This window comes from Impatiens glandulifera, chromosome 3 (genome assembly GCF_907164915.1).
Source record: "Impatiens glandulifera chromosome 3, dImpGla2.1, whole genome shotgun sequence".
NCBI lineage: Eukaryota > Viridiplantae > Streptophyta > Magnoliopsida > Ericales > Balsaminaceae > Impatiens > Impatiens glandulifera.
The window spans coordinates 15714324-15731989 of NC_061864.1; the positions used below are offsets into that span (position 1 = coordinate 15714324).

Sequence of the window (17666 nt, forward strand, 5' to 3'; positions counted from 1 at the left end):
ATAATATAGGAATAATCTGAAATCTAATCTTATGTTTTTTAGACTGTTACTTTCATTTGTTTAAGGTTTTTTCAAGCAGAAACGGTAAACTAACTAGGTAAAGGACAAAATGCTAAATCATGAGGTTTGAATATTAAAGTAAAAAATTATAGAGTATTTATTTTAACTAGTATTTAGTCGTGCATTTGCACGAGTAATAATATAAAAAACCGCGAAAAAAATTACGGATAACATTTTTAATTTTATTTTTAACCGTTTTAAGTTTATGGATGGGTCAACACATAATCCGACCCAAGTATCCATTTACTCAACATCATTATATATTAGTTAGTTAAAAAGTTGAACTTATATTAATATTAAAACGTCCCGCATTTATCAAATTTGGTGTTTGAATTTAAAATATAAAGTCTTTGTAGCCTAGTTGGTTAAAGAGTTGTACTTGTTTTGTTAGGTTGCAAGTTCGAAATATCTAGCATTTTTAATTTTATTTTTAACCGTTTTAAATTTAAAAACGGGTCAACGCACAATCCGACCCAAGTATCCAAATTAACCACAGCTCTCGACCCGGCAATCCGGACACTTTAAAAATTAAGCATCATTATATATATATATAGATTAGTTAGTTAAAAAGTTGAACTTATATTAATGTTAAAACGTCCCGCGTTTATCAAATTTGGTGTTGAATTTAAAATATAAAGTCTTTGTAGCCTAGTTGGTTAAAGAGTTGTACTTGTTTTGTTAGGTTGCAAGTTCGAAACATCTAGCATTTTTAATTTTATTTTTAACCGTTTTAAATTTAAAAACGGGTCAACCCACAATCCGACCCAAGTATCCAAATTAACCACAGCTCTCGACCCGGCAATCCGGACACTTTAAAAATTAAGCATCATTATATATATAGATTTTCTGAAAAAAACAAAACCATAATGGATCCTTCCCGAGGCCCAAAACACCGTCCGATTCTATTTCTAATAAAGTAAATAATAAAAAGGCAATCCGTCAGCCCAATAGACCAAGGCCCAGCTTGTTCGATCAATCCCTATATATAAAGGTATCCTAAACCCTAATCGCCTCCTAAGCTTCATTCAAGATCTGCCCGCGTTGCCGCAGCTGTGTTTGTTTGTTCTAAGAGACCATCGTCGATCAGAGCTTCTCTCAAGTTTATTTTAATCCACAATGGGTAAGAATAGATTTCCGTCTTTCAATTTCAATTATCCGATCTGTTTATCAATGTTTATCAATGGCGATGAATCTATATTATTATTATTATGCAAACAGGTAAGGTCCACGGTTCACTTGCTCGTGCCGGTAAGGTCAGGGGTCAAACTCCCAAGGTCGCTAAACAGGACAAGAAGAAGCAGCCCCGAGGTCGCGCTCACAAGAGGATCCAGTACAATCGCCGTTTCGTCACCGCCGGTAACTTTCTCTCTCTCTCTCTCTCTCTCTCTCTCTCTCTCTCTCTCTCTCTCTCTCTCTCTCTCTCTCTCTCTCTCTCTTTCTTTCTCACTCTTAACCTAATCGTCACATCCAAACCTAAATTTGATCGATTACATTTTCTTTCCTTTTCTTATGCAGTCGTTGGCTTTGGAAAGAAGAGAGGACCTAACTCATCTGAGAAGTAAAATGCTTATAATTTGTTAATTTTCATGTTTTTCGATTAGAATTCTTCTTTAAATGTTTCGACTTGGGAATGTTGTAGTTTTGGTCTTTCAGTTTGCTGAACAAGATCAATATATGCATCTCTAAGTTCTATTAATAATTTTATTAACAAATTCCTTTACCTATTCATGTTTTGTTTTCATTATTATATCTCTTGATCAATTTTCAAAAAATCTCTAGTTATATTACGATTTCTACATAAAATGAGAAAATTATATATGATTATATCAAAATTTTATGCCGAGAAATAATCTGAGAAAATGTTAGTTTCAAGGCTAAATAAACCAAGTCACATTAGTTTTTAACTTTTGTTTATTTTAAAGACTAATGAAAAGAGAGCCAAGCTCAACATGAAATTACTTATGAAAACAAATTATCTTCTCTTCACGAACTTCAATTAGAGTCTTCTTCCTGCAGTAAAATTTATTATGTAAATCCATCACTGGTTCATTTTATTAACTTAAAGTACTGGATTGTGCAGTAATATAATTACCTGATCTTTAATTGTACCAACAACTTTTGGTAACTCCAAATAGTCAAAATCATCTGTTATTCCTATCTGTACAAAAAAAAAATGAATTCTTGATAAATTTGTTCAAAAAATTCAATCAGTTGTATTTAATATCAAACAAGAGATGGTGGTAGACTTACTTCCTTATACAAATTCTCTAAATGCTCCTTGGCCTGTGGAAAGTTGGTTGAACACCATTGTCGAAGTGTGAAAATATTGTCTACAAAAGAATTACAACAAATATTATAGTTAAGTTTGTTACATAAATTAACACATATAAACAAGTAGGGCTAAACCTGTCCATCTATTTGCTGCTGCATAAGCAACTTCACTTGCATTCTCTGTCAGTCAAAAGAAAAATATAAACATTTCTGAACAACCATTTATAGCATTATCAAGCGCAAAAAGAAATGATAAAAGACGATCTCTTAACTCATTTCTTCGAATGCAGCTGGATCATTATCAGCATACTGCACCATTTCCTCCTGATAGATAATTAAGGAAGAGTTATGATTATTTGCATAAAATTCAAACACATGTGAAATAACACGATTAGAGTACCTTTAGTTCATTATACTTGTTATCGATAGCTTTTAACTTACTCATGGCTTCCTCTCGTTCATCCTAACAGAAAACAAGAACATTATGAAAAGAGAACAATTTGGTTTCAATATGTAATCATTAGTAGTTGATACATACAGATTTCTCGCGTCCTTTCTTAAGGGTCTCCCTTTGTTCAACTAACTCTTCTAACCGTGCTTTACTGCTTTGAATGTCAGATTCAAGTTTTCGAGTGACATTTCTAAGCTGTAAAGATGTTAACATTATTTAATATACATCTGTTTCTACTTTATATTGAGATTAGATACAAGAATCTCACCTGATTTCCAGCACAACTAGGAAGACTCCAAAAGTAAACCTATTAACCAAAATGAAAAATATAGATGATATAGTAAATCATAACTTGATGCAGCTAAATGAATTTGGGAAAGTAATAATGTTCAAGATATCTAATTTACTTACTGAAGTTCCTATTTTGTCCTTTGAAACGAGGTCATCATCCACCAGATTTTGAAGAACATCTTTTACAGATTGAGTAATAACACCTTTCTTGGGGCCTAACTTCTCAAGTTCCTTGAGCTGAAAGATATGGTCATTGAATAATCTTTTGAATTCAACCAATGAAATAAGGATTAAAGATAATCTATCATCCACTATGGCTTAACAGAGAAATAAAAAGAGTAATACCAAAGTGTACTACATCGAGGATAAGATTGCAAGCAAGTTTAATTCCAATTCTTAACTACCATTCAAAAATAGATTAGAAAAAGTATTATGATCTTCGAGAAGATCATAAACAACACTTTGGAATTGGAAACAAGAACATAAGAAATACCATAGTTAAGTCTGACACTGTTAACTGAGATATAATGATGAATATTTTGCTAGTTAAGATGCGAATGTACAACCAGTTGATGTTTACAGTAAAGAAGCATGTAGAACTAACTGTTTTGACATCCCAAAGTTAGAAGAAGCCCTAATTTTAGGTTTCAAAGTATGGACACTCACAAGGAAGAAGTCCTGGGAATCATAAAATATTTGCAGGATCCTCTCCCGCTTTTCTTCCAGGGAAACACCTCTTTTCTTCGACTGCACACACAGAAATCGAATACATCAACGAAATGCGTGCAGATGAGTGTGCAAAAGCTAGAAACCATGAAAAGATCAATACGATTAATCCATGGACATACAACAGATGAAATATCTAACAAACCTCAGTTAATCAGGAACTGAATCAAGTTGATTAAGAACTTAAAATAGAAAAATCAAATCTACACCTTATGTTACTGAATTCAACTACGAACACATCTCGAAGTTCATTTCATAAAGTAAGCCAGTGAGATTTAAACCGGTAAAGTGATTAAACGTATAAGTTAACTGCGTACATCATCGTTAGATATGCATCTATAGAAGAATTTTAAAGAAGGTAGACGAGAATGAAAGTCCAAGCACTATCGATGAGTATATCATCAACCTCATCAGCAATCTAAGAGATCTAAAAAGGTAAATGCGTGGAAATGAACCATGATTGTGGTAAATTAGGAGCAAATGAATCGCATAATGCAATGATTTGGAGTAGAGACAGTGGCTTACCATCGCGGTAGGGAAAATAACAAAGCTTCAAACCTTCAATCTTGCAGAAGAAGAAGATGATGGCGATTATTGATGATGACCCTGAGTTATGGCGGGAATAGTTTCCTGATGTCTTATTGGGCTTATTTGCTTGCACTTTAATACCGCCACAGGCCCATGTGATAAAACGGCCCAGTTTATTTTTTCATTTGAAAAGTTCATAAATTTTAAAATCAAAATAAAATGAAGTCTTCGTAACTAATTATTTACTTTACTATTTATCTGCTCATTAAAATTACATTCCAAGTTTACTTGTAACTTTAATTTAATAAAGCGTGTTGTCAGATAATCAATAGATTTGTTCTTATCTGATTATTATTAATGGAAACATTTGTAATCAATCTAACAAATCTTTTCTTGTGGGCCCAATTTCATTATCATGTGGGTCCCTAACAATCTTAGTCCAGTTTAATAATTATTAGTAAAGTTTAAAATTAATATAATCATACATTGTAATTTAATTATCTTTCTATATATGTATTTAAATTTAAAAATCGATACATAATTATAATAAAATATATATATATATACCCATCAAAACTAAAGTAACTTACTTATGCATCACACTCTAGTTTTTGTCTATACAAGAAATATCATTCTCCATCTTGTATTTCTTGGCCCCCCAAAAAATAGCGATTTTATACTTCAAACCCTAAACTTCAATATACACGAAATTGGTCCCTCTTAAATATGATTTGATTGATTTGATTATGAAATAAATACCCACCCATTTTATCAGTATTCGCGTGACGTTTGAGATCATCATGACCCATAATAACAAATAGTCATTATTGTACGGGTCAAGTCATTTGACAAGATCCGACACCCAACCAAAATCCGGATTCTGTTCATCGACTAACGGATTCTCCCGGCTAAGTTTCTCGAACATCTTCGCCCTCAAATCCCTTCCAGACTCAACCCTTTCCATGACGGGCTCCTCCAATGGATCAAATAATCCGATTCCTAGTCGGGGCGTTGTTGGCAGGCTGTTGAATCCGATATGCTGGAAATTCATTCTCGAGGATCCGAACCCGGTCGGAGATCCAATCCAAGAAGAAGACATCTTATTAAGCTGTAACTGTCTCAGAGAAGCCACCACCTCGTTAATCGAGCTCCGATTGGTAAGAGGCGACATCGGCGGTGAATCGGACGACGGAGAACCAGAATCCGGCGACGACATGAAAACAAGGCGTTGAGATACTTGAGGAGGAGGACTGTCGTAACAGTAATCCAACGATGCTGATGATCGCGAGGTGATAACTCGGATCTGATCAGGTGTATGAGCGAAGAAACAGATTCGACGGCAGCAGTTTAATCCATCCTTACATGGCTGAGTACGATAACGAGCAGGATGAAGCCAACACTCAAACACGCCATGAGCGTACTCACATGAATCGCCTTTCTTACAATCACCTCTACGGAAATCAGGACAAGACGTACCTGAATAATGATAGATCCTCGGATCCCGCCGGCGAGCTTTCTCACCAGGATGAGCGTACGGACATTCAGTCCAATCGTGAGAACGTCCTCGTGTACATTTAACCACTTTGAACTCGAACATTCTGAAATGATCGGATGAATATGTTTCAAAAGAAAGATCCGATTCATCAAAATCGATTTCCGATGTCTCATTGGACGGAAGATAACGTTGTAGAGCCGCTGTTAGCGATTCTCCGACGAGGTAATGAGAGAAATCGTCGGTAATAAATGGATCGTCGTATATAGGCCACGGAGGAATGTGGAGCGTCCGATTAAGGTGGTTAGTTTCTCCGATCATCATCTTTGATGGATAGATTATAGATGATGGGGTTTAGCTATATAAACTGCTGGGAGAGTGGGGGTCTAACTGTGGTTATTATATCTTAACTATGGTTAAGTTAAGGAAAAAAAGGCGCATGATTTAACACGGCGGTTAATTTTGTGGGAAATGCTAAAGTAACGATGTTTAATAAAACAGACAGTTATAGGGAAATGTAAATTCTCCAGCTGTGAGGCTGTTTAAGAGTATGCAAGTCACAGCCCGTTATTTGGGTAAAAGTTACACCCTTAGGTTCTAAAGGTGACGAGATGGGAGTGTAATTTTGTCAATTTAATATTATATATTAGCAGCCATTATTTTTCTTATTATTTTATGTTCAGTTTATTTTGTTATAATATTATTCAATTTATTTAATCTATTACATAAATTATGATTTATTAATATTTATAAACTTAATAAACCAGTCTTGTGCCGCGTTAGTATTCAGATTTTTCAAATAATTCAATAAAATCAATTATCACATCATTTTCTATTTTATTCATCAAATTAGTTAATTCATTAATTAAAATACTAAAATATCTTTTATTTTAAATTATTATTATTTATTTTATTTATATATATATAAATAAGTCTTTTTTAAAAAAAAATAAAAATAAAATATATATAATGATTTTTCACATAATCATTATTTTCTCTTCCAAGATTACTTAGAAAAACAAGGCCTTGATATAAATCAACTTTCAAGATCTTGATTAATATTATTTTTTATTTTAGATTCATTTTTTATAAAAAAAAAATATTTACATCATTATCATTTTAACTATAAAATCACTATCTCATCAATTGAAATACATTTACTTTATTTTTATAAAATTTAAATTTTAAATACAAAAATAACTTTATAATAATTTAAAAAATTACATTTTTGTTAAAAAACAAATTTACAAAAAAAAAACCCAAAAATAACCTTCAAATAACAAATATAGAATAAGCCCCAAGTCCAAAATATTGTTTTTTTAATCTAAGTTCACCGTATAAAATAACCCTAAGCACATTTATATTGATTAACTAATTTTGTTTTAAATAATAGTTATTCTAATCCTGATGTTGTTTTGGATAAATAATTTTTTTTTTTAATAATTCAAATATGTATATGAATATAAAGACTATTGACATGTGATATTGATGCCAGTGTTTTTGGATGTTATTAAATTTTATTTGATTTTTAATAATAAATTATTATTATTATTTATTTTATCAACTAAATATTAAAATATTTTTACTCTATCTTTACAAAATTGTAAATAAAAAACATAATATAATAATTTAACAAATTAAAATCTAAATAACTTATATTTTTTTTATCGAACAATTATTTTTGGGTTGAAAAAGATAAACTGTTCAATAACCAATATATGGAACAACCCTACCCTAAAGAGATAATGGGTGAAGAAGTGAAAATGTGTTGTTTTTAAATGTAAGTAATAAAGGTCGAATCAAGCAAGACCCAAATCTTACCCTAAGCACCTCTTGTCCGTACTAAAATAATAAAGGCAAATTGAACTAATTGCAAAATGAATTGTGTAGTTGAAACAGGACCAACTTTATTGATCAACCAAGGGACGAGAAGGAGTCATATCACGTGAACACGCCACGTTTGCTACTCTTTTATTCAAACTGTCCTTTTTTTTAATTATATAATAAATAATAATAATATAACCAAATCTTAAAATATAAGATCCTACCCAAAAGAAAAAAATACCGTCGTCAAACTACATATTTTTATTTTTTATATAAACTGGAATTATCCAAACAATGGGTGTATTTAATATTATTTGTAGTGTACACTGTGTACTCTATATATTATATTACATTTGAAACATAAATAAATTTACTTACTCGTCTATTATTGGGGTCAAACTCCCCCAAACTCATCATATTTTTTTTAATAAAAAATTAATTTGTGACATTAGACCTCTTAAATATGACTTTTAAAACTTGATTTATACTAGTAAGTGACAATACAACTTATATAATATATATTTTAAAACTGAAACATGTAAATAACTTGTGTTAACATGCTTAGTTTAAATAATAAAAAAATCAGAGATGATGTAAATACAGATATCTCAGTTAAATATATATTAAGACGACCAAAAGAGGAATTCTAGATAAGGGATAATCTCTATTCACCATGGGTACATTAAGAATGTGCTTAAATCTCATTACCAACAACAACTACTAGTGTTTATGTACTTAATTATTATAAAAATAAAAAATAAATAAATTGAACTAAACAAAGTCCAAAGTTAAGTATGGAAGTCATAACCGTCAACTTTCATACTATTTAATTTGAATAATTTTTTCTAAGGTTGTGGGCCTCCAATTAAAATCACAGTTGAGTACTGTAATTTTTATGGTTGTCAATTTTAATGGGATATGGAAATCTCGTGCCACTGTCCTCTGAATAAGAAAGATAAGGATGGGAGATTAATTAATATATATTATTTTATTTATTGTGCATTTTAAAAATAAGTAAGTCAAGAAACACTCTAATTTAAAAGGATTATAATAGTAAGATCAGGTAATTAACTATTCGAATAAATTATCTTCTTTTGTAAGACCTTGTACTTACAAATATGTTTTTTTAAAATAATTATTCAGATCATAGTAAAAATATATATAAATAAGTCAAATAATTTTAAACTTTTTTTTAAAAATAAAATTTAAAATTTATTAAAATCCCACAATTATCACATGCAAGACTTAGCTAGGATATGACTTATAAATAAATCAAATAATAATAACATACTAATTGTGAAAAACAAATATATATATATATAATTATTTTTTTACCGCTGTAGAATACATAGTTATGACTGTGTGATGAATGCTTCATTTATGTTTTATTTTAAATTATGTCGGCAATAATATTTTATATTTTAACAAGTTTTTACAAATTGATATACAGTTCAAAGTTGATTAAAAAGAATCGAACAGTTTTATTTAGAAAAACATAATGAAAATAACGTTTCATTATCAACAACTAAAATGACTAAAAAAAATAAAAAAATAGTAGCGATTTTTAATCACTCAAATATTACGAGTTTCATTCTCATTTAAAACATTTTAAATGGAAATAATTGTGATATTATATTAATTTTTTATCTTACAAATAATTAAAATATATTCCGTTTAACCTATAATCAAACAAAGCCTAAGCAGAAGAAACCCAATTAAATCCTTTAATAGTGAGCAATAATTTCCAACATTTGGACCCACAAAAGCAACCAAACCAAATGGATTAAGCGACTGGATAAGTGCTTGTTATCTTTATTTGCCATTGCATTTTTTTTTTATCATAGATAAATATGTTAATTTTTTAATAAAATATCTGTACTTTTTTAATAGACATGGTTGTAATAATATTGATGTGATTTATTTTCTAAAATAAAATTATAAGACCAGCCGCAGCAGAGGAGTATTTGAGGGGTTATTTGGGTGTCAAAAGAGGAGGGTGGGAGGCAGCAGGGGAGCAATTTTGGGTGTCAAATTTTGGGTGTCAAAATTTGACACGGGTGTCAAATTTTGTTTGGCCAATGAGATCCTGCCATGTGGCAGGCTTTTGATTTTACTTTTCTTATTTTAAAAATACATTTTAATAATGATTGATCAATAAAAAAAAAAAAAAATTATATCAATATTTTTTATTTTTCACGATCTATAAATAGAGACTTGGTTTGTGTCATTTGGACACCAAAAAATTTCAGAAATTTTCTACCATATTATCATCCTTGTTTGTATCACCTTTCTTTTAAAATCTTCAAACTCTTTCATCCTTGTTTAGAGTGTTTGTTTTCTTCTTCGTTTTAAATAATATTTGTATGTTTGATTTATCAAGTGATGAATAATATTGTTTGTGGTTAAAAAAAATGAAATTATGTATATGTTTAAATGATGTGGAAGTGAGAGAAAGTGAAAAAGTAATTTTGATACTTTGAATAACACGCTGCTGTATGACATGTTAAAAAGTGGGTGTTAAAAGAGGTGTTAAGCTGACGTGGCAGGGTGTTAAATGAAAAAATTTAACACCCTGCTGTGGGTAGTCTAATTGAACACACAGTGCTCCTTTGATTCAGCTTATTTGTCAAAATTAAGCTAAATTTGTAAATAATTTGTTAGTTTATTTTCAACAAATTATAAGTTGAATCAAACTATATCTACAATCTTTTCACCCTTTAAGAAACTCTAGCTCTCTTATTGATTTTTTTTTTTTAATTGTGATTTTAAACTTTTTCGATATGTATATATTATTTAATTACATGTAAAACAAAACAAATAATGTATTGCATTTCATTTCATATTAATTAAAGTAGTAAAACTAGTTTTTGATATTTTTTTCATCAAAATACATGACTTAGGGTTAGATTGATTTATGTTATTCAATACTTAATTATATATTCAATTCACTTTGATTCAATATAAGGTGTTGTTTTTTGTTTTATAATAATAATGAAATGTGTGTATAAGTGGGAGAGATTCGTGTTCCCAAACAAGCAAAAATAGTGTCAAATAAAGTTGAACAAGTTTAGATAATTGGGGTGGAGGATAGATAGCTATTTTCATGCAAACAGTCCAATTAAAGATCCTAATTCTGAGGAAAGTACTTTTAAAACCATTACAAATATTTGGCAAAAGTAAGTTAGCTTATTCCTTTTAGGAAAGTATGACGATAGGAGTTGTCCAAAATCCAGGTTTTGATAAATCTCTTCTCTAACTTAGATTTGTTATTCTAAGATAAATGTTATAATCAATCAATTGATTTTCCATGCATAAATTCAACATGTCATCAAGATCTTAATCGAGGTTTGTTATTTTCTTTTAATGAACATCGTGAAGAGTCCAACAAGAACGTCGATTCCAAAGCAAATGAATCCGGGCTTGATCATGAGTTTGACATCCCTGAAAAGAATTCTTTCGGGCAATCTTTCAGGTCACATTGTATCCTCCCTCTTTATTTTGCATCATAGAAATACACGAAAATGTTTTGAATGTGATTTTTTTTAAATGTAGGAACTATAACGCAAAGAATGAACGTCAAAAGACAGTTGAATTATTTTATCGAGATCAACACATTAATCAAACTTACGATTATGTAAGAAGACAAACAAATCTCTATGTAAAGCTGAAAGTGTCGGGTCGGTTTGACTTTCGTTAAACCGCCACTCGAAAATTGTAGGTTAAGAAGATGAGGGACGAATATGGTAAATTAGATAAGGCGGAAATGGGCATATGGGAAGCATGTGAGCTTCTAAACAATGTAGTGGACGATAGTGATCCCGACGTTGTTGAACCTCAAATTGAGCATTTGTTACAATCTGCTGAAGCCATAAGAAAAGATTACCCAAATGAAGATTGGTTACACTTGACTGCCCTTGTTCATGGTATGTCTATACAAATAAATATCCCATTAAATAAAAAACTATGATGTTTTTTTTAGTCCAGATCTTGGTAAAGTGCTGCTTGACCCTCTATTTGGAGGACTGCCTCAATGGTCTGTTGTTGGGGACACTTTCCCACTTGGGTGTGCCTTTGATGAATCAATTGTACATCACAAGGTTAACCTTAAAAAACCCATTTATATTAAATTGTTAATAATAATGTAAACAATTTTAATGAAATGATTTCAGTATTTCAAGGAAAACCCAGATTCAAATAATCCCAAATACAATACCAAATATGGGATTTACTCGGACGGTTGTGGCTTAGACAACGTGATGATCTCATTTGGGCACGACGATTACATGTATTTGGTACAATTATTCTAATTAATAATACTTCTTTTCATGGGACGTTTATACTTATTCATTTAATCGTGTTTGATTTTTGTGTTTCAGGTAGCTAAAGAGAATGGAACTACCTTACCTGCTGCTGCTTTGTTCGTTATCCGCTACCATTCTTTCTATCGTGAGCCTTACTTTCAATGAAAGAAAATTAAAAATGAAAAAAAGAAAATTGTTTTAACAAACATAATTGGTTTGTGAATTTTGTAGCTTTGCATAAAGAAGGAGCATACAAGCATTTGATGAATGCACAAGACATTGAAAACTTGAATTGGGTTCACATTTTCAAGTAATTTTGAGTTTATTATATTATTTTTGTTTAGAAACACTAAAACTTTGTGTTTGACCGAAAATCTATTATTAATTTTATTAATATACATAATTAAAATATTGCCTAGTTTAAATCAATATTCTATTAGCTAGAACAAAAGGAAAAGTTTTTAAATAAATTTATATATATTTTTTTTCAAAATCAGATCTATACCAAAACAAGAGAAAAATGAAGCCAAGTTTCATTATGTGTCCTTTGTTTGGATGAATATATTTTAAATGATTTGCAGCAAATATGACTTATATAGCAAGAGCAATGTCAGAATTGATATTGAAAAGGTCAAACCATATTATCTCGGCCTCATTGAAAAGGTAAATGCCTATGTTCTCAAAAAAGTAAAAAAGTTTTATGTCCCAATAATAATAATAATATTAATACAAGTGAAATTATTTGGTGCAGTATTTTCCTGCAAAGCTGAGGTGGTGAAAGCTAGTTTTTGTATATTTTGTATGAATTAGTCATATTTGTACAATTACACTAAGTAATATATATATATATATTAACATTATATACCTACTTTAAATTAAAAATATTGAATACAAAATTATTATTTTTCTTTCCTCTCCACGTAAAAGTTATTTGTTGATTATATTTTTCACCATTCATGTTTAAGTTATTTTTGTGTGTTTTATTCGGTTTGACATCCGGCTTAACTGGATTGAATTTTTATTTCAATTTTTTTAATTTAAAATAATACTTTTGATCATTGATAGATCGTTTGTTGTTTGTAACCTCAGGTGATTATATTTTCTCGAGTGTGTACACGTCTCAAAATAAATGAGATAATGTCATAACTAAAATTATTTTTTATTTGTATAATTAAAAACCACTAGCATGAATGCACGGATAAAAATATATTTAAAATATTATTTATCTATAAATATTTTAGATAAAATTAATATTATTCAAATCTAAATAATTTAAATTTGGTTTTAATATGTAAAAATTAAGTTTAATTTTAAACTTGATGTTAACATATAGTTTATCCTCTCGGCATTCCACTTAACCTCTCAATTGACTATTATCTTGTGACTCACATTTTTTCATATGCTTTTTTTATCCTCTCAGGAAACCACCCATCAATCTTAGTCGACATCAATTGATGACCCATCTCTTATCTCTCGTCAAACTCAACCACCAATCTTAATTCCGATCTCACACTCAACAAACCACCAACCACCCAACTGACCTCCATTTCGCGACCTCACACTTTCAAATGCTTGTCAAACCAACCATTAATTCTAACCTCACACTCGACAAACCACCCACCACCCGACCTCCATCTCGTGACCTCACACTTTCAAATGTTCGACAAACCAACAACTAATTTCGACCTCACACTCGACAAACCATCCATCACCCGACATCCATCCCGTGACCTTACACTTTCAAATGTTCGTCAAACTAATAACAAATTCCGACCTCACACTCAACAAACCACCCACCACCCAACTAACCTCTATTTCGTGACCTCACACTTTCAAATGCTTGTCAAACCAACCACTAATTCTAACCTCACACTCGACAAACCACCCACCACCTGACCTCCATCTCGTGACCTCACACTTTCAAATGTTTGATAAACCAACAACTAATTTCGACCTCACACTCGACAAACCATCCATCACCCGACATCTATCTCGTGACCTCACACTTTCAAATGCTCGTCAAACTAATAAAAAATTCCGACCTCACACTCAACAAATCACCCACCACCCGACCTTCATCTCGTGACCTCACATTTTAAAATGCTCGTCAAACCAATAACTAATTCCGACCTCACACTTGACAAACCACCTACCACCCGACCTCCATCTCGTGACCTCACATTTTCAAATGCTTGCCAAACCAACAACTAATTCCGACCTCACACTCGATAAATCACCCATCACCCGATCTCCATCTTGTGACCTCACACTTTCAAATGCTCGCCAAATCAACCAATAATTCCGACCTCACACTCGACAAACCACCCACCACCCGACCTTCATCTCGTGACTTTACACTTTCAAATGCTCGCTAAACCAACCAATAATTTTGACCTCACACTCGATAAACCACCTACCACCCGACCTCCATCTCGTGACCTCACACTTTCAAATGCTTTCCAAACCAACCAATTATTTCAACCTCACACTCGACAAACCACCCACCACCCGACCTCCATCTCGTGACCTCACACTTTCAAATGCTAACCAAAGCAACCACTAATTCCTCGTATCATTTGTTTAAAAGTTACGTCACCATATATTATAGTCAATAATGCATTTTTGAAAATCTAAATTTGTATGTTTAGAATTTGAACTCTGGTCTTAAACATGAAATATGAATATTTTAATCGCTAGACCACGTAAAATTGTTGAAATAATTTTATTATTTTGTGTATGTATATATATATTTTGTATTTAATATTTATTACTAATTATTTAATTTTTATATTAATCAAAAATTAGTTAATAAAATATATATATATATATATATATATATATAAAATGAGAGAATAAATGTATAATAAAAAATAAAATATATTTATATAAAATTAATAATGAAAAATAATAATATATATATAAAAGGTAATTATATTTAATATATATATATATATATATTAATAAAAAAATATATATTTTATGATTAATGAGAATATATATAATTAATGAGGGAGAAAATAATTAGAAAAAAATTATAAGATTATTTATACTTTTAAAAATCTAATTTAATTAAGAATGAGAGGGTATGAGAGAGGAGAGAAAAAATACATGATGACATGGATTATTGTAGTGCTGGTGTCTTAGACCATCTCCAATCGAAAAACCAATTTTTAAACTCATTTTAGTGTAAATGTCACATCAAATAGTAATTATTCTCAAACTGAAAAACTCATTCTCAAACTCAAAAAATATTCTTATAATATTCTTCTTTACATAAACTTTTATAACATTTTAATATTATCCCATATATTTTACAAATTTTAAATTACACCACAATATTATAATATTATTCAATTATTTTAAACTTAATTATAAATATTAAAGTAAAATATTTTTTTAACAGTATTATAATATTTTTTTAACATTATTATAAATTTATGTTATATAAAAATTATTATATAAATGAATTAAATTATATACATAAATTAAATTAATAAATTATATAAATTAATATAAAATATATGATAAAAATAAAATTATAAAAAAATAAAGTATATAAACAAATTAAAATATAAAAACTTATATAAATTAATTATATAAATAAGTTTAATATATACAATTAATTAAATAAAACTTAAAGAACTGAAATGTAAAAATAAATAAATTATGCGTTTGTCTACCCTACAAACTAGGGGTGTAAACGAGCCGAGTCGAGCTCGAACTAGCCCTGGCTCAAATTCGGCTCGACTCGTTTTTTATTGGCTCGGCTCGAGCTCGAGCTCGATCGAGCTTTTAATATTAAGCTCGAACTCGGCTCGATCATATAATCATAGGCTCGAGTTCGGCTCGAAAGACTCGAAATACTTAAATTTAAATATATTTATATATATTAAAAAAATAACTGAAAAGGATTTAAGATTTTATAGGAGCGAGATTTAAGGTTTCGAAATGAGATATAAGTTTGTTGAAGAAGTATCAATGGACAGTCTCTTGAGTCTTCTTGCAAAATGGTTGTGGAAGTCGTATATTGTAATTGAGATAAACTTAAAAACATATTAGACTCTATTAGGTTTATTTTGAAAAATAAAAAATTTATAGTGAAATAAAAATAATTTTATATCTTATAAAATATAATATATTGAGATTGCATATATTAAATAATATTAAAATATACTTATATTTTTTATTTGTTTTTGAACGATTATATTTTGTAATTAAATTAATATCAAATCTATTTATTTTCTTATAATATATATATATTATAAATATTATTCTAGTATATCTTGATATACCAAAATATTAAAAATCTCATAAATAATTTTGGTATCGGTATCATAAATAATAAGTCCATAAATAGTCTTACGAGTGTTTCAAATTTTGATTAAAAAGTAAAATATAATAAAAAACAAAATTATATGATTAGGTTCGAAAAAGCTCGACGAGCCATCAAGCGAGTCTTACCTAAGCTCGAATTCGGCTAGAATCTTAAACGAGTTGACTCGAGCTCGACTCAAATTCGATTTTGACCGAACTCAAATCGAGTTTTGATTGATCGGCTCAGTTCATTTACACCCCTAGTACAAACTAGGGATGTCAATTTGAAACCGCCCCGTGAAAACCGAACCGAATTGCCCCGTTTGGGATGGTTTTTTCCCGAAACCGAATGGGAATGGGGCGGGGATGATATTTGTGTCCCCCGCCCCGACCCGCCCCGATTTCAACCCGAATCTACCCCGAATCTGCCCCGAACACCATAAACATAATTAAATATATTAAATTATCAATATATTTATTTATTCACTATATTTTATAAGAGTAGTAATGTTATTTTTTTATAATAATATAAATTTTAATATATATTATATTAAAAAACTTGTTTATATAATTTTATTGTATAATTTTTATTTTATTTTAAATAAAAATAATTATTAACGGTGCCTCGCGGGATTCCCCGAAATCGAAAAAAAACGAACGGGGCGGGGATGGTATTAAAAAATTCCCCGAAATTAAAACGGTGTGGGGACGGTAAATGCATTCCCCGCCCCGAACCGCCCCATTGCCATTCCTAGTACAAACGCATATATGTGTGTTTTGGAGAGAGAAAATGGGGAAACTCATTTTGAGTTTGTGTTTACAGGTTGGAGGTGGATTCCCATTTTTTATTTGAGAATAGAGTTCGGTTGGAGATGGTCTTAACCATACTCTTAAGATATGAGATAACATAATTAGTTTATTTAAATATTTTAAAATTAAAATAAAATAAAATAATACATTTAAAATATAAAAGTAATAATTATTTATTTAATATATTAATAGTTAATATAATTAAAACCATTTTTTATTGTTAAAATTTATTAATTTTTGTATGGATAAGGTTGAATATTATATTATTAATTATTTAAATATATGTATTTATAATTTTAAAATATATAATAAATTATTATTATTTTAATATAATATAATTAAAATTGTATTTATAAAATTTATTAATTCTTTTATTTTTAGTGTGAGAAAAAAAATTAATTAAGAAAGAGAAATTAAAATGAATAAAAAATATATATATATTATGAGAGAGAAATATATATATATATATATATATATATATATATATTTTTGGAGACTGAAAAATTAATTAAAATAAATAAATTAGGAAATATAATATATATAGATTAGTATTTAATATGATTAAATTCATTTTTTATTCTTAAAATTTATTAATTTT

General features: G+C 29.6%; 4 protein-coding genes across 4 annotated transcripts; 2 read left to right on the forward strand and 2 right to left on the reverse strand.

Annotated features, from left to right (window-relative positions):
* The first annotated feature begins 1051 nt into the window (after positions 1-1051).
* Positions 1052-1786, forward strand: LOC124931592 (40S ribosomal protein S30). The gene is made up of 3 exons (XM_047472099.1): positions 1052-1180; positions 1279-1416; positions 1576-1786. The coding sequence occupies exons 1-3, from the start codon at positions 1177-1179 to the stop codon at positions 1620-1622; spliced, it is 189 nt and encodes a 62-aa protein (XP_047328055.1). The 5' UTR covers positions 1052-1176; the 3' UTR covers positions 1623-1786.
* Positions 1787-1861: 75 nt separating this feature from the next.
* On the reverse strand, positions 1862-4406 carry LOC124931593 (meiotic nuclear division protein 1 homolog). The gene is made up of 11 exons (XM_047472100.1): positions 4325-4406; positions 3740-3820; positions 3194-3310; positions 3051-3089; positions 2870-2977; positions 2732-2794; positions 2604-2655; positions 2467-2511; positions 2311-2390; positions 2153-2218; positions 1862-2070 (listed from the first exon to the last, which is right to left on the reverse strand). Exons 1-11 carry the CDS (start codon positions 4325-4327, stop codon positions 2053-2055), a joined length of 672 nt encoding a protein of 223 aa, XP_047328056.1. The 5' UTR covers positions 4328-4406; the 3' UTR covers positions 1862-2052.
* Positions 4407-4863: 457 nt separating this feature from the next.
* LOC124931132 (zinc finger CCCH domain-containing protein 20-like) lies at positions 4864-6158 on the reverse strand. Its single transcript, XM_047471526.1, has one exon. The coding sequence runs from the start codon at positions 6141-6143 to the stop codon at positions 5169-5171; it is 975 nt and encodes a 324-aa protein (XP_047327482.1). The 5' UTR covers positions 6144-6158; the 3' UTR covers positions 4864-5168.
* Positions 6159-10848: 4690 nt separating this feature from the next.
* On the forward strand, positions 10849-12722 carry LOC124929833 (probable inositol oxygenase). Its single transcript, XM_047470220.1, has 10 exons — positions 10849-10876; positions 11022-11115; positions 11196-11277; positions 11362-11566; positions 11628-11740; positions 11813-11935; positions 12020-12089; positions 12176-12254; positions 12526-12607; positions 12696-12722. The coding sequence occupies exons 1-10, from the start codon at positions 10849-10851 to the stop codon at positions 12720-12722; spliced, it is 903 nt and encodes a 300-aa protein (XP_047326176.1).
* Positions 12723-17666: the final 4944 nt, after the last annotated feature.

Bases quoted from the DNA above. Each gene is read 5' to 3' on its own strand.
- LOC124931592 (XM_047472099.1), top strand. The intron at 1,417-1,575 runs GTAACTTTCTCT...TTTCTTATGCAG, and splicing joins TCGCCGTTTCGTCACCGCCG to TCGTTGGCTTTGGAAAGAAG.
- LOC124931593 (XM_047472100.1), bottom strand. The intron at 3,311-3,739 runs GTGAGTGTCCAT...CATATCTTTCAG, and splicing joins ATTCCCAGGACTTCTTCCTT to CTCAAGGAACTTGAGAAGTT. The intron at 3,090-3,193 runs GTAAGTAAATTA...TTTGGTTAATAG, and splicing joins AGGACAAAATAGGAACTTCA to GTTTACTTTTGGAGTCTTCC.
- LOC124931132 (XM_047471526.1), bottom strand. From the start codon at position 6,143: ATGATGATCGGAGAAACTAACCACCTTAATCGGACGCTCCACATTCCT.
- LOC124929833 (XM_047470220.1), top strand. From the start codon at position 10,849: ATGACGATAGGAGTTGTCCAAAATCCAG. The intron at 11,741-11,812 runs GTTAACCTTAAA...AAATGATTTCAG, and splicing joins AATCAATTGTACATCACAAG to TATTTCAAGGAAAACCCAGA. The intron at 11,936-12,019 runs GTACAATTATTC...TTTGTGTTTCAG, and splicing joins ACGACGATTACATGTATTTG to GTAGCTAAAGAGAATGGAAC.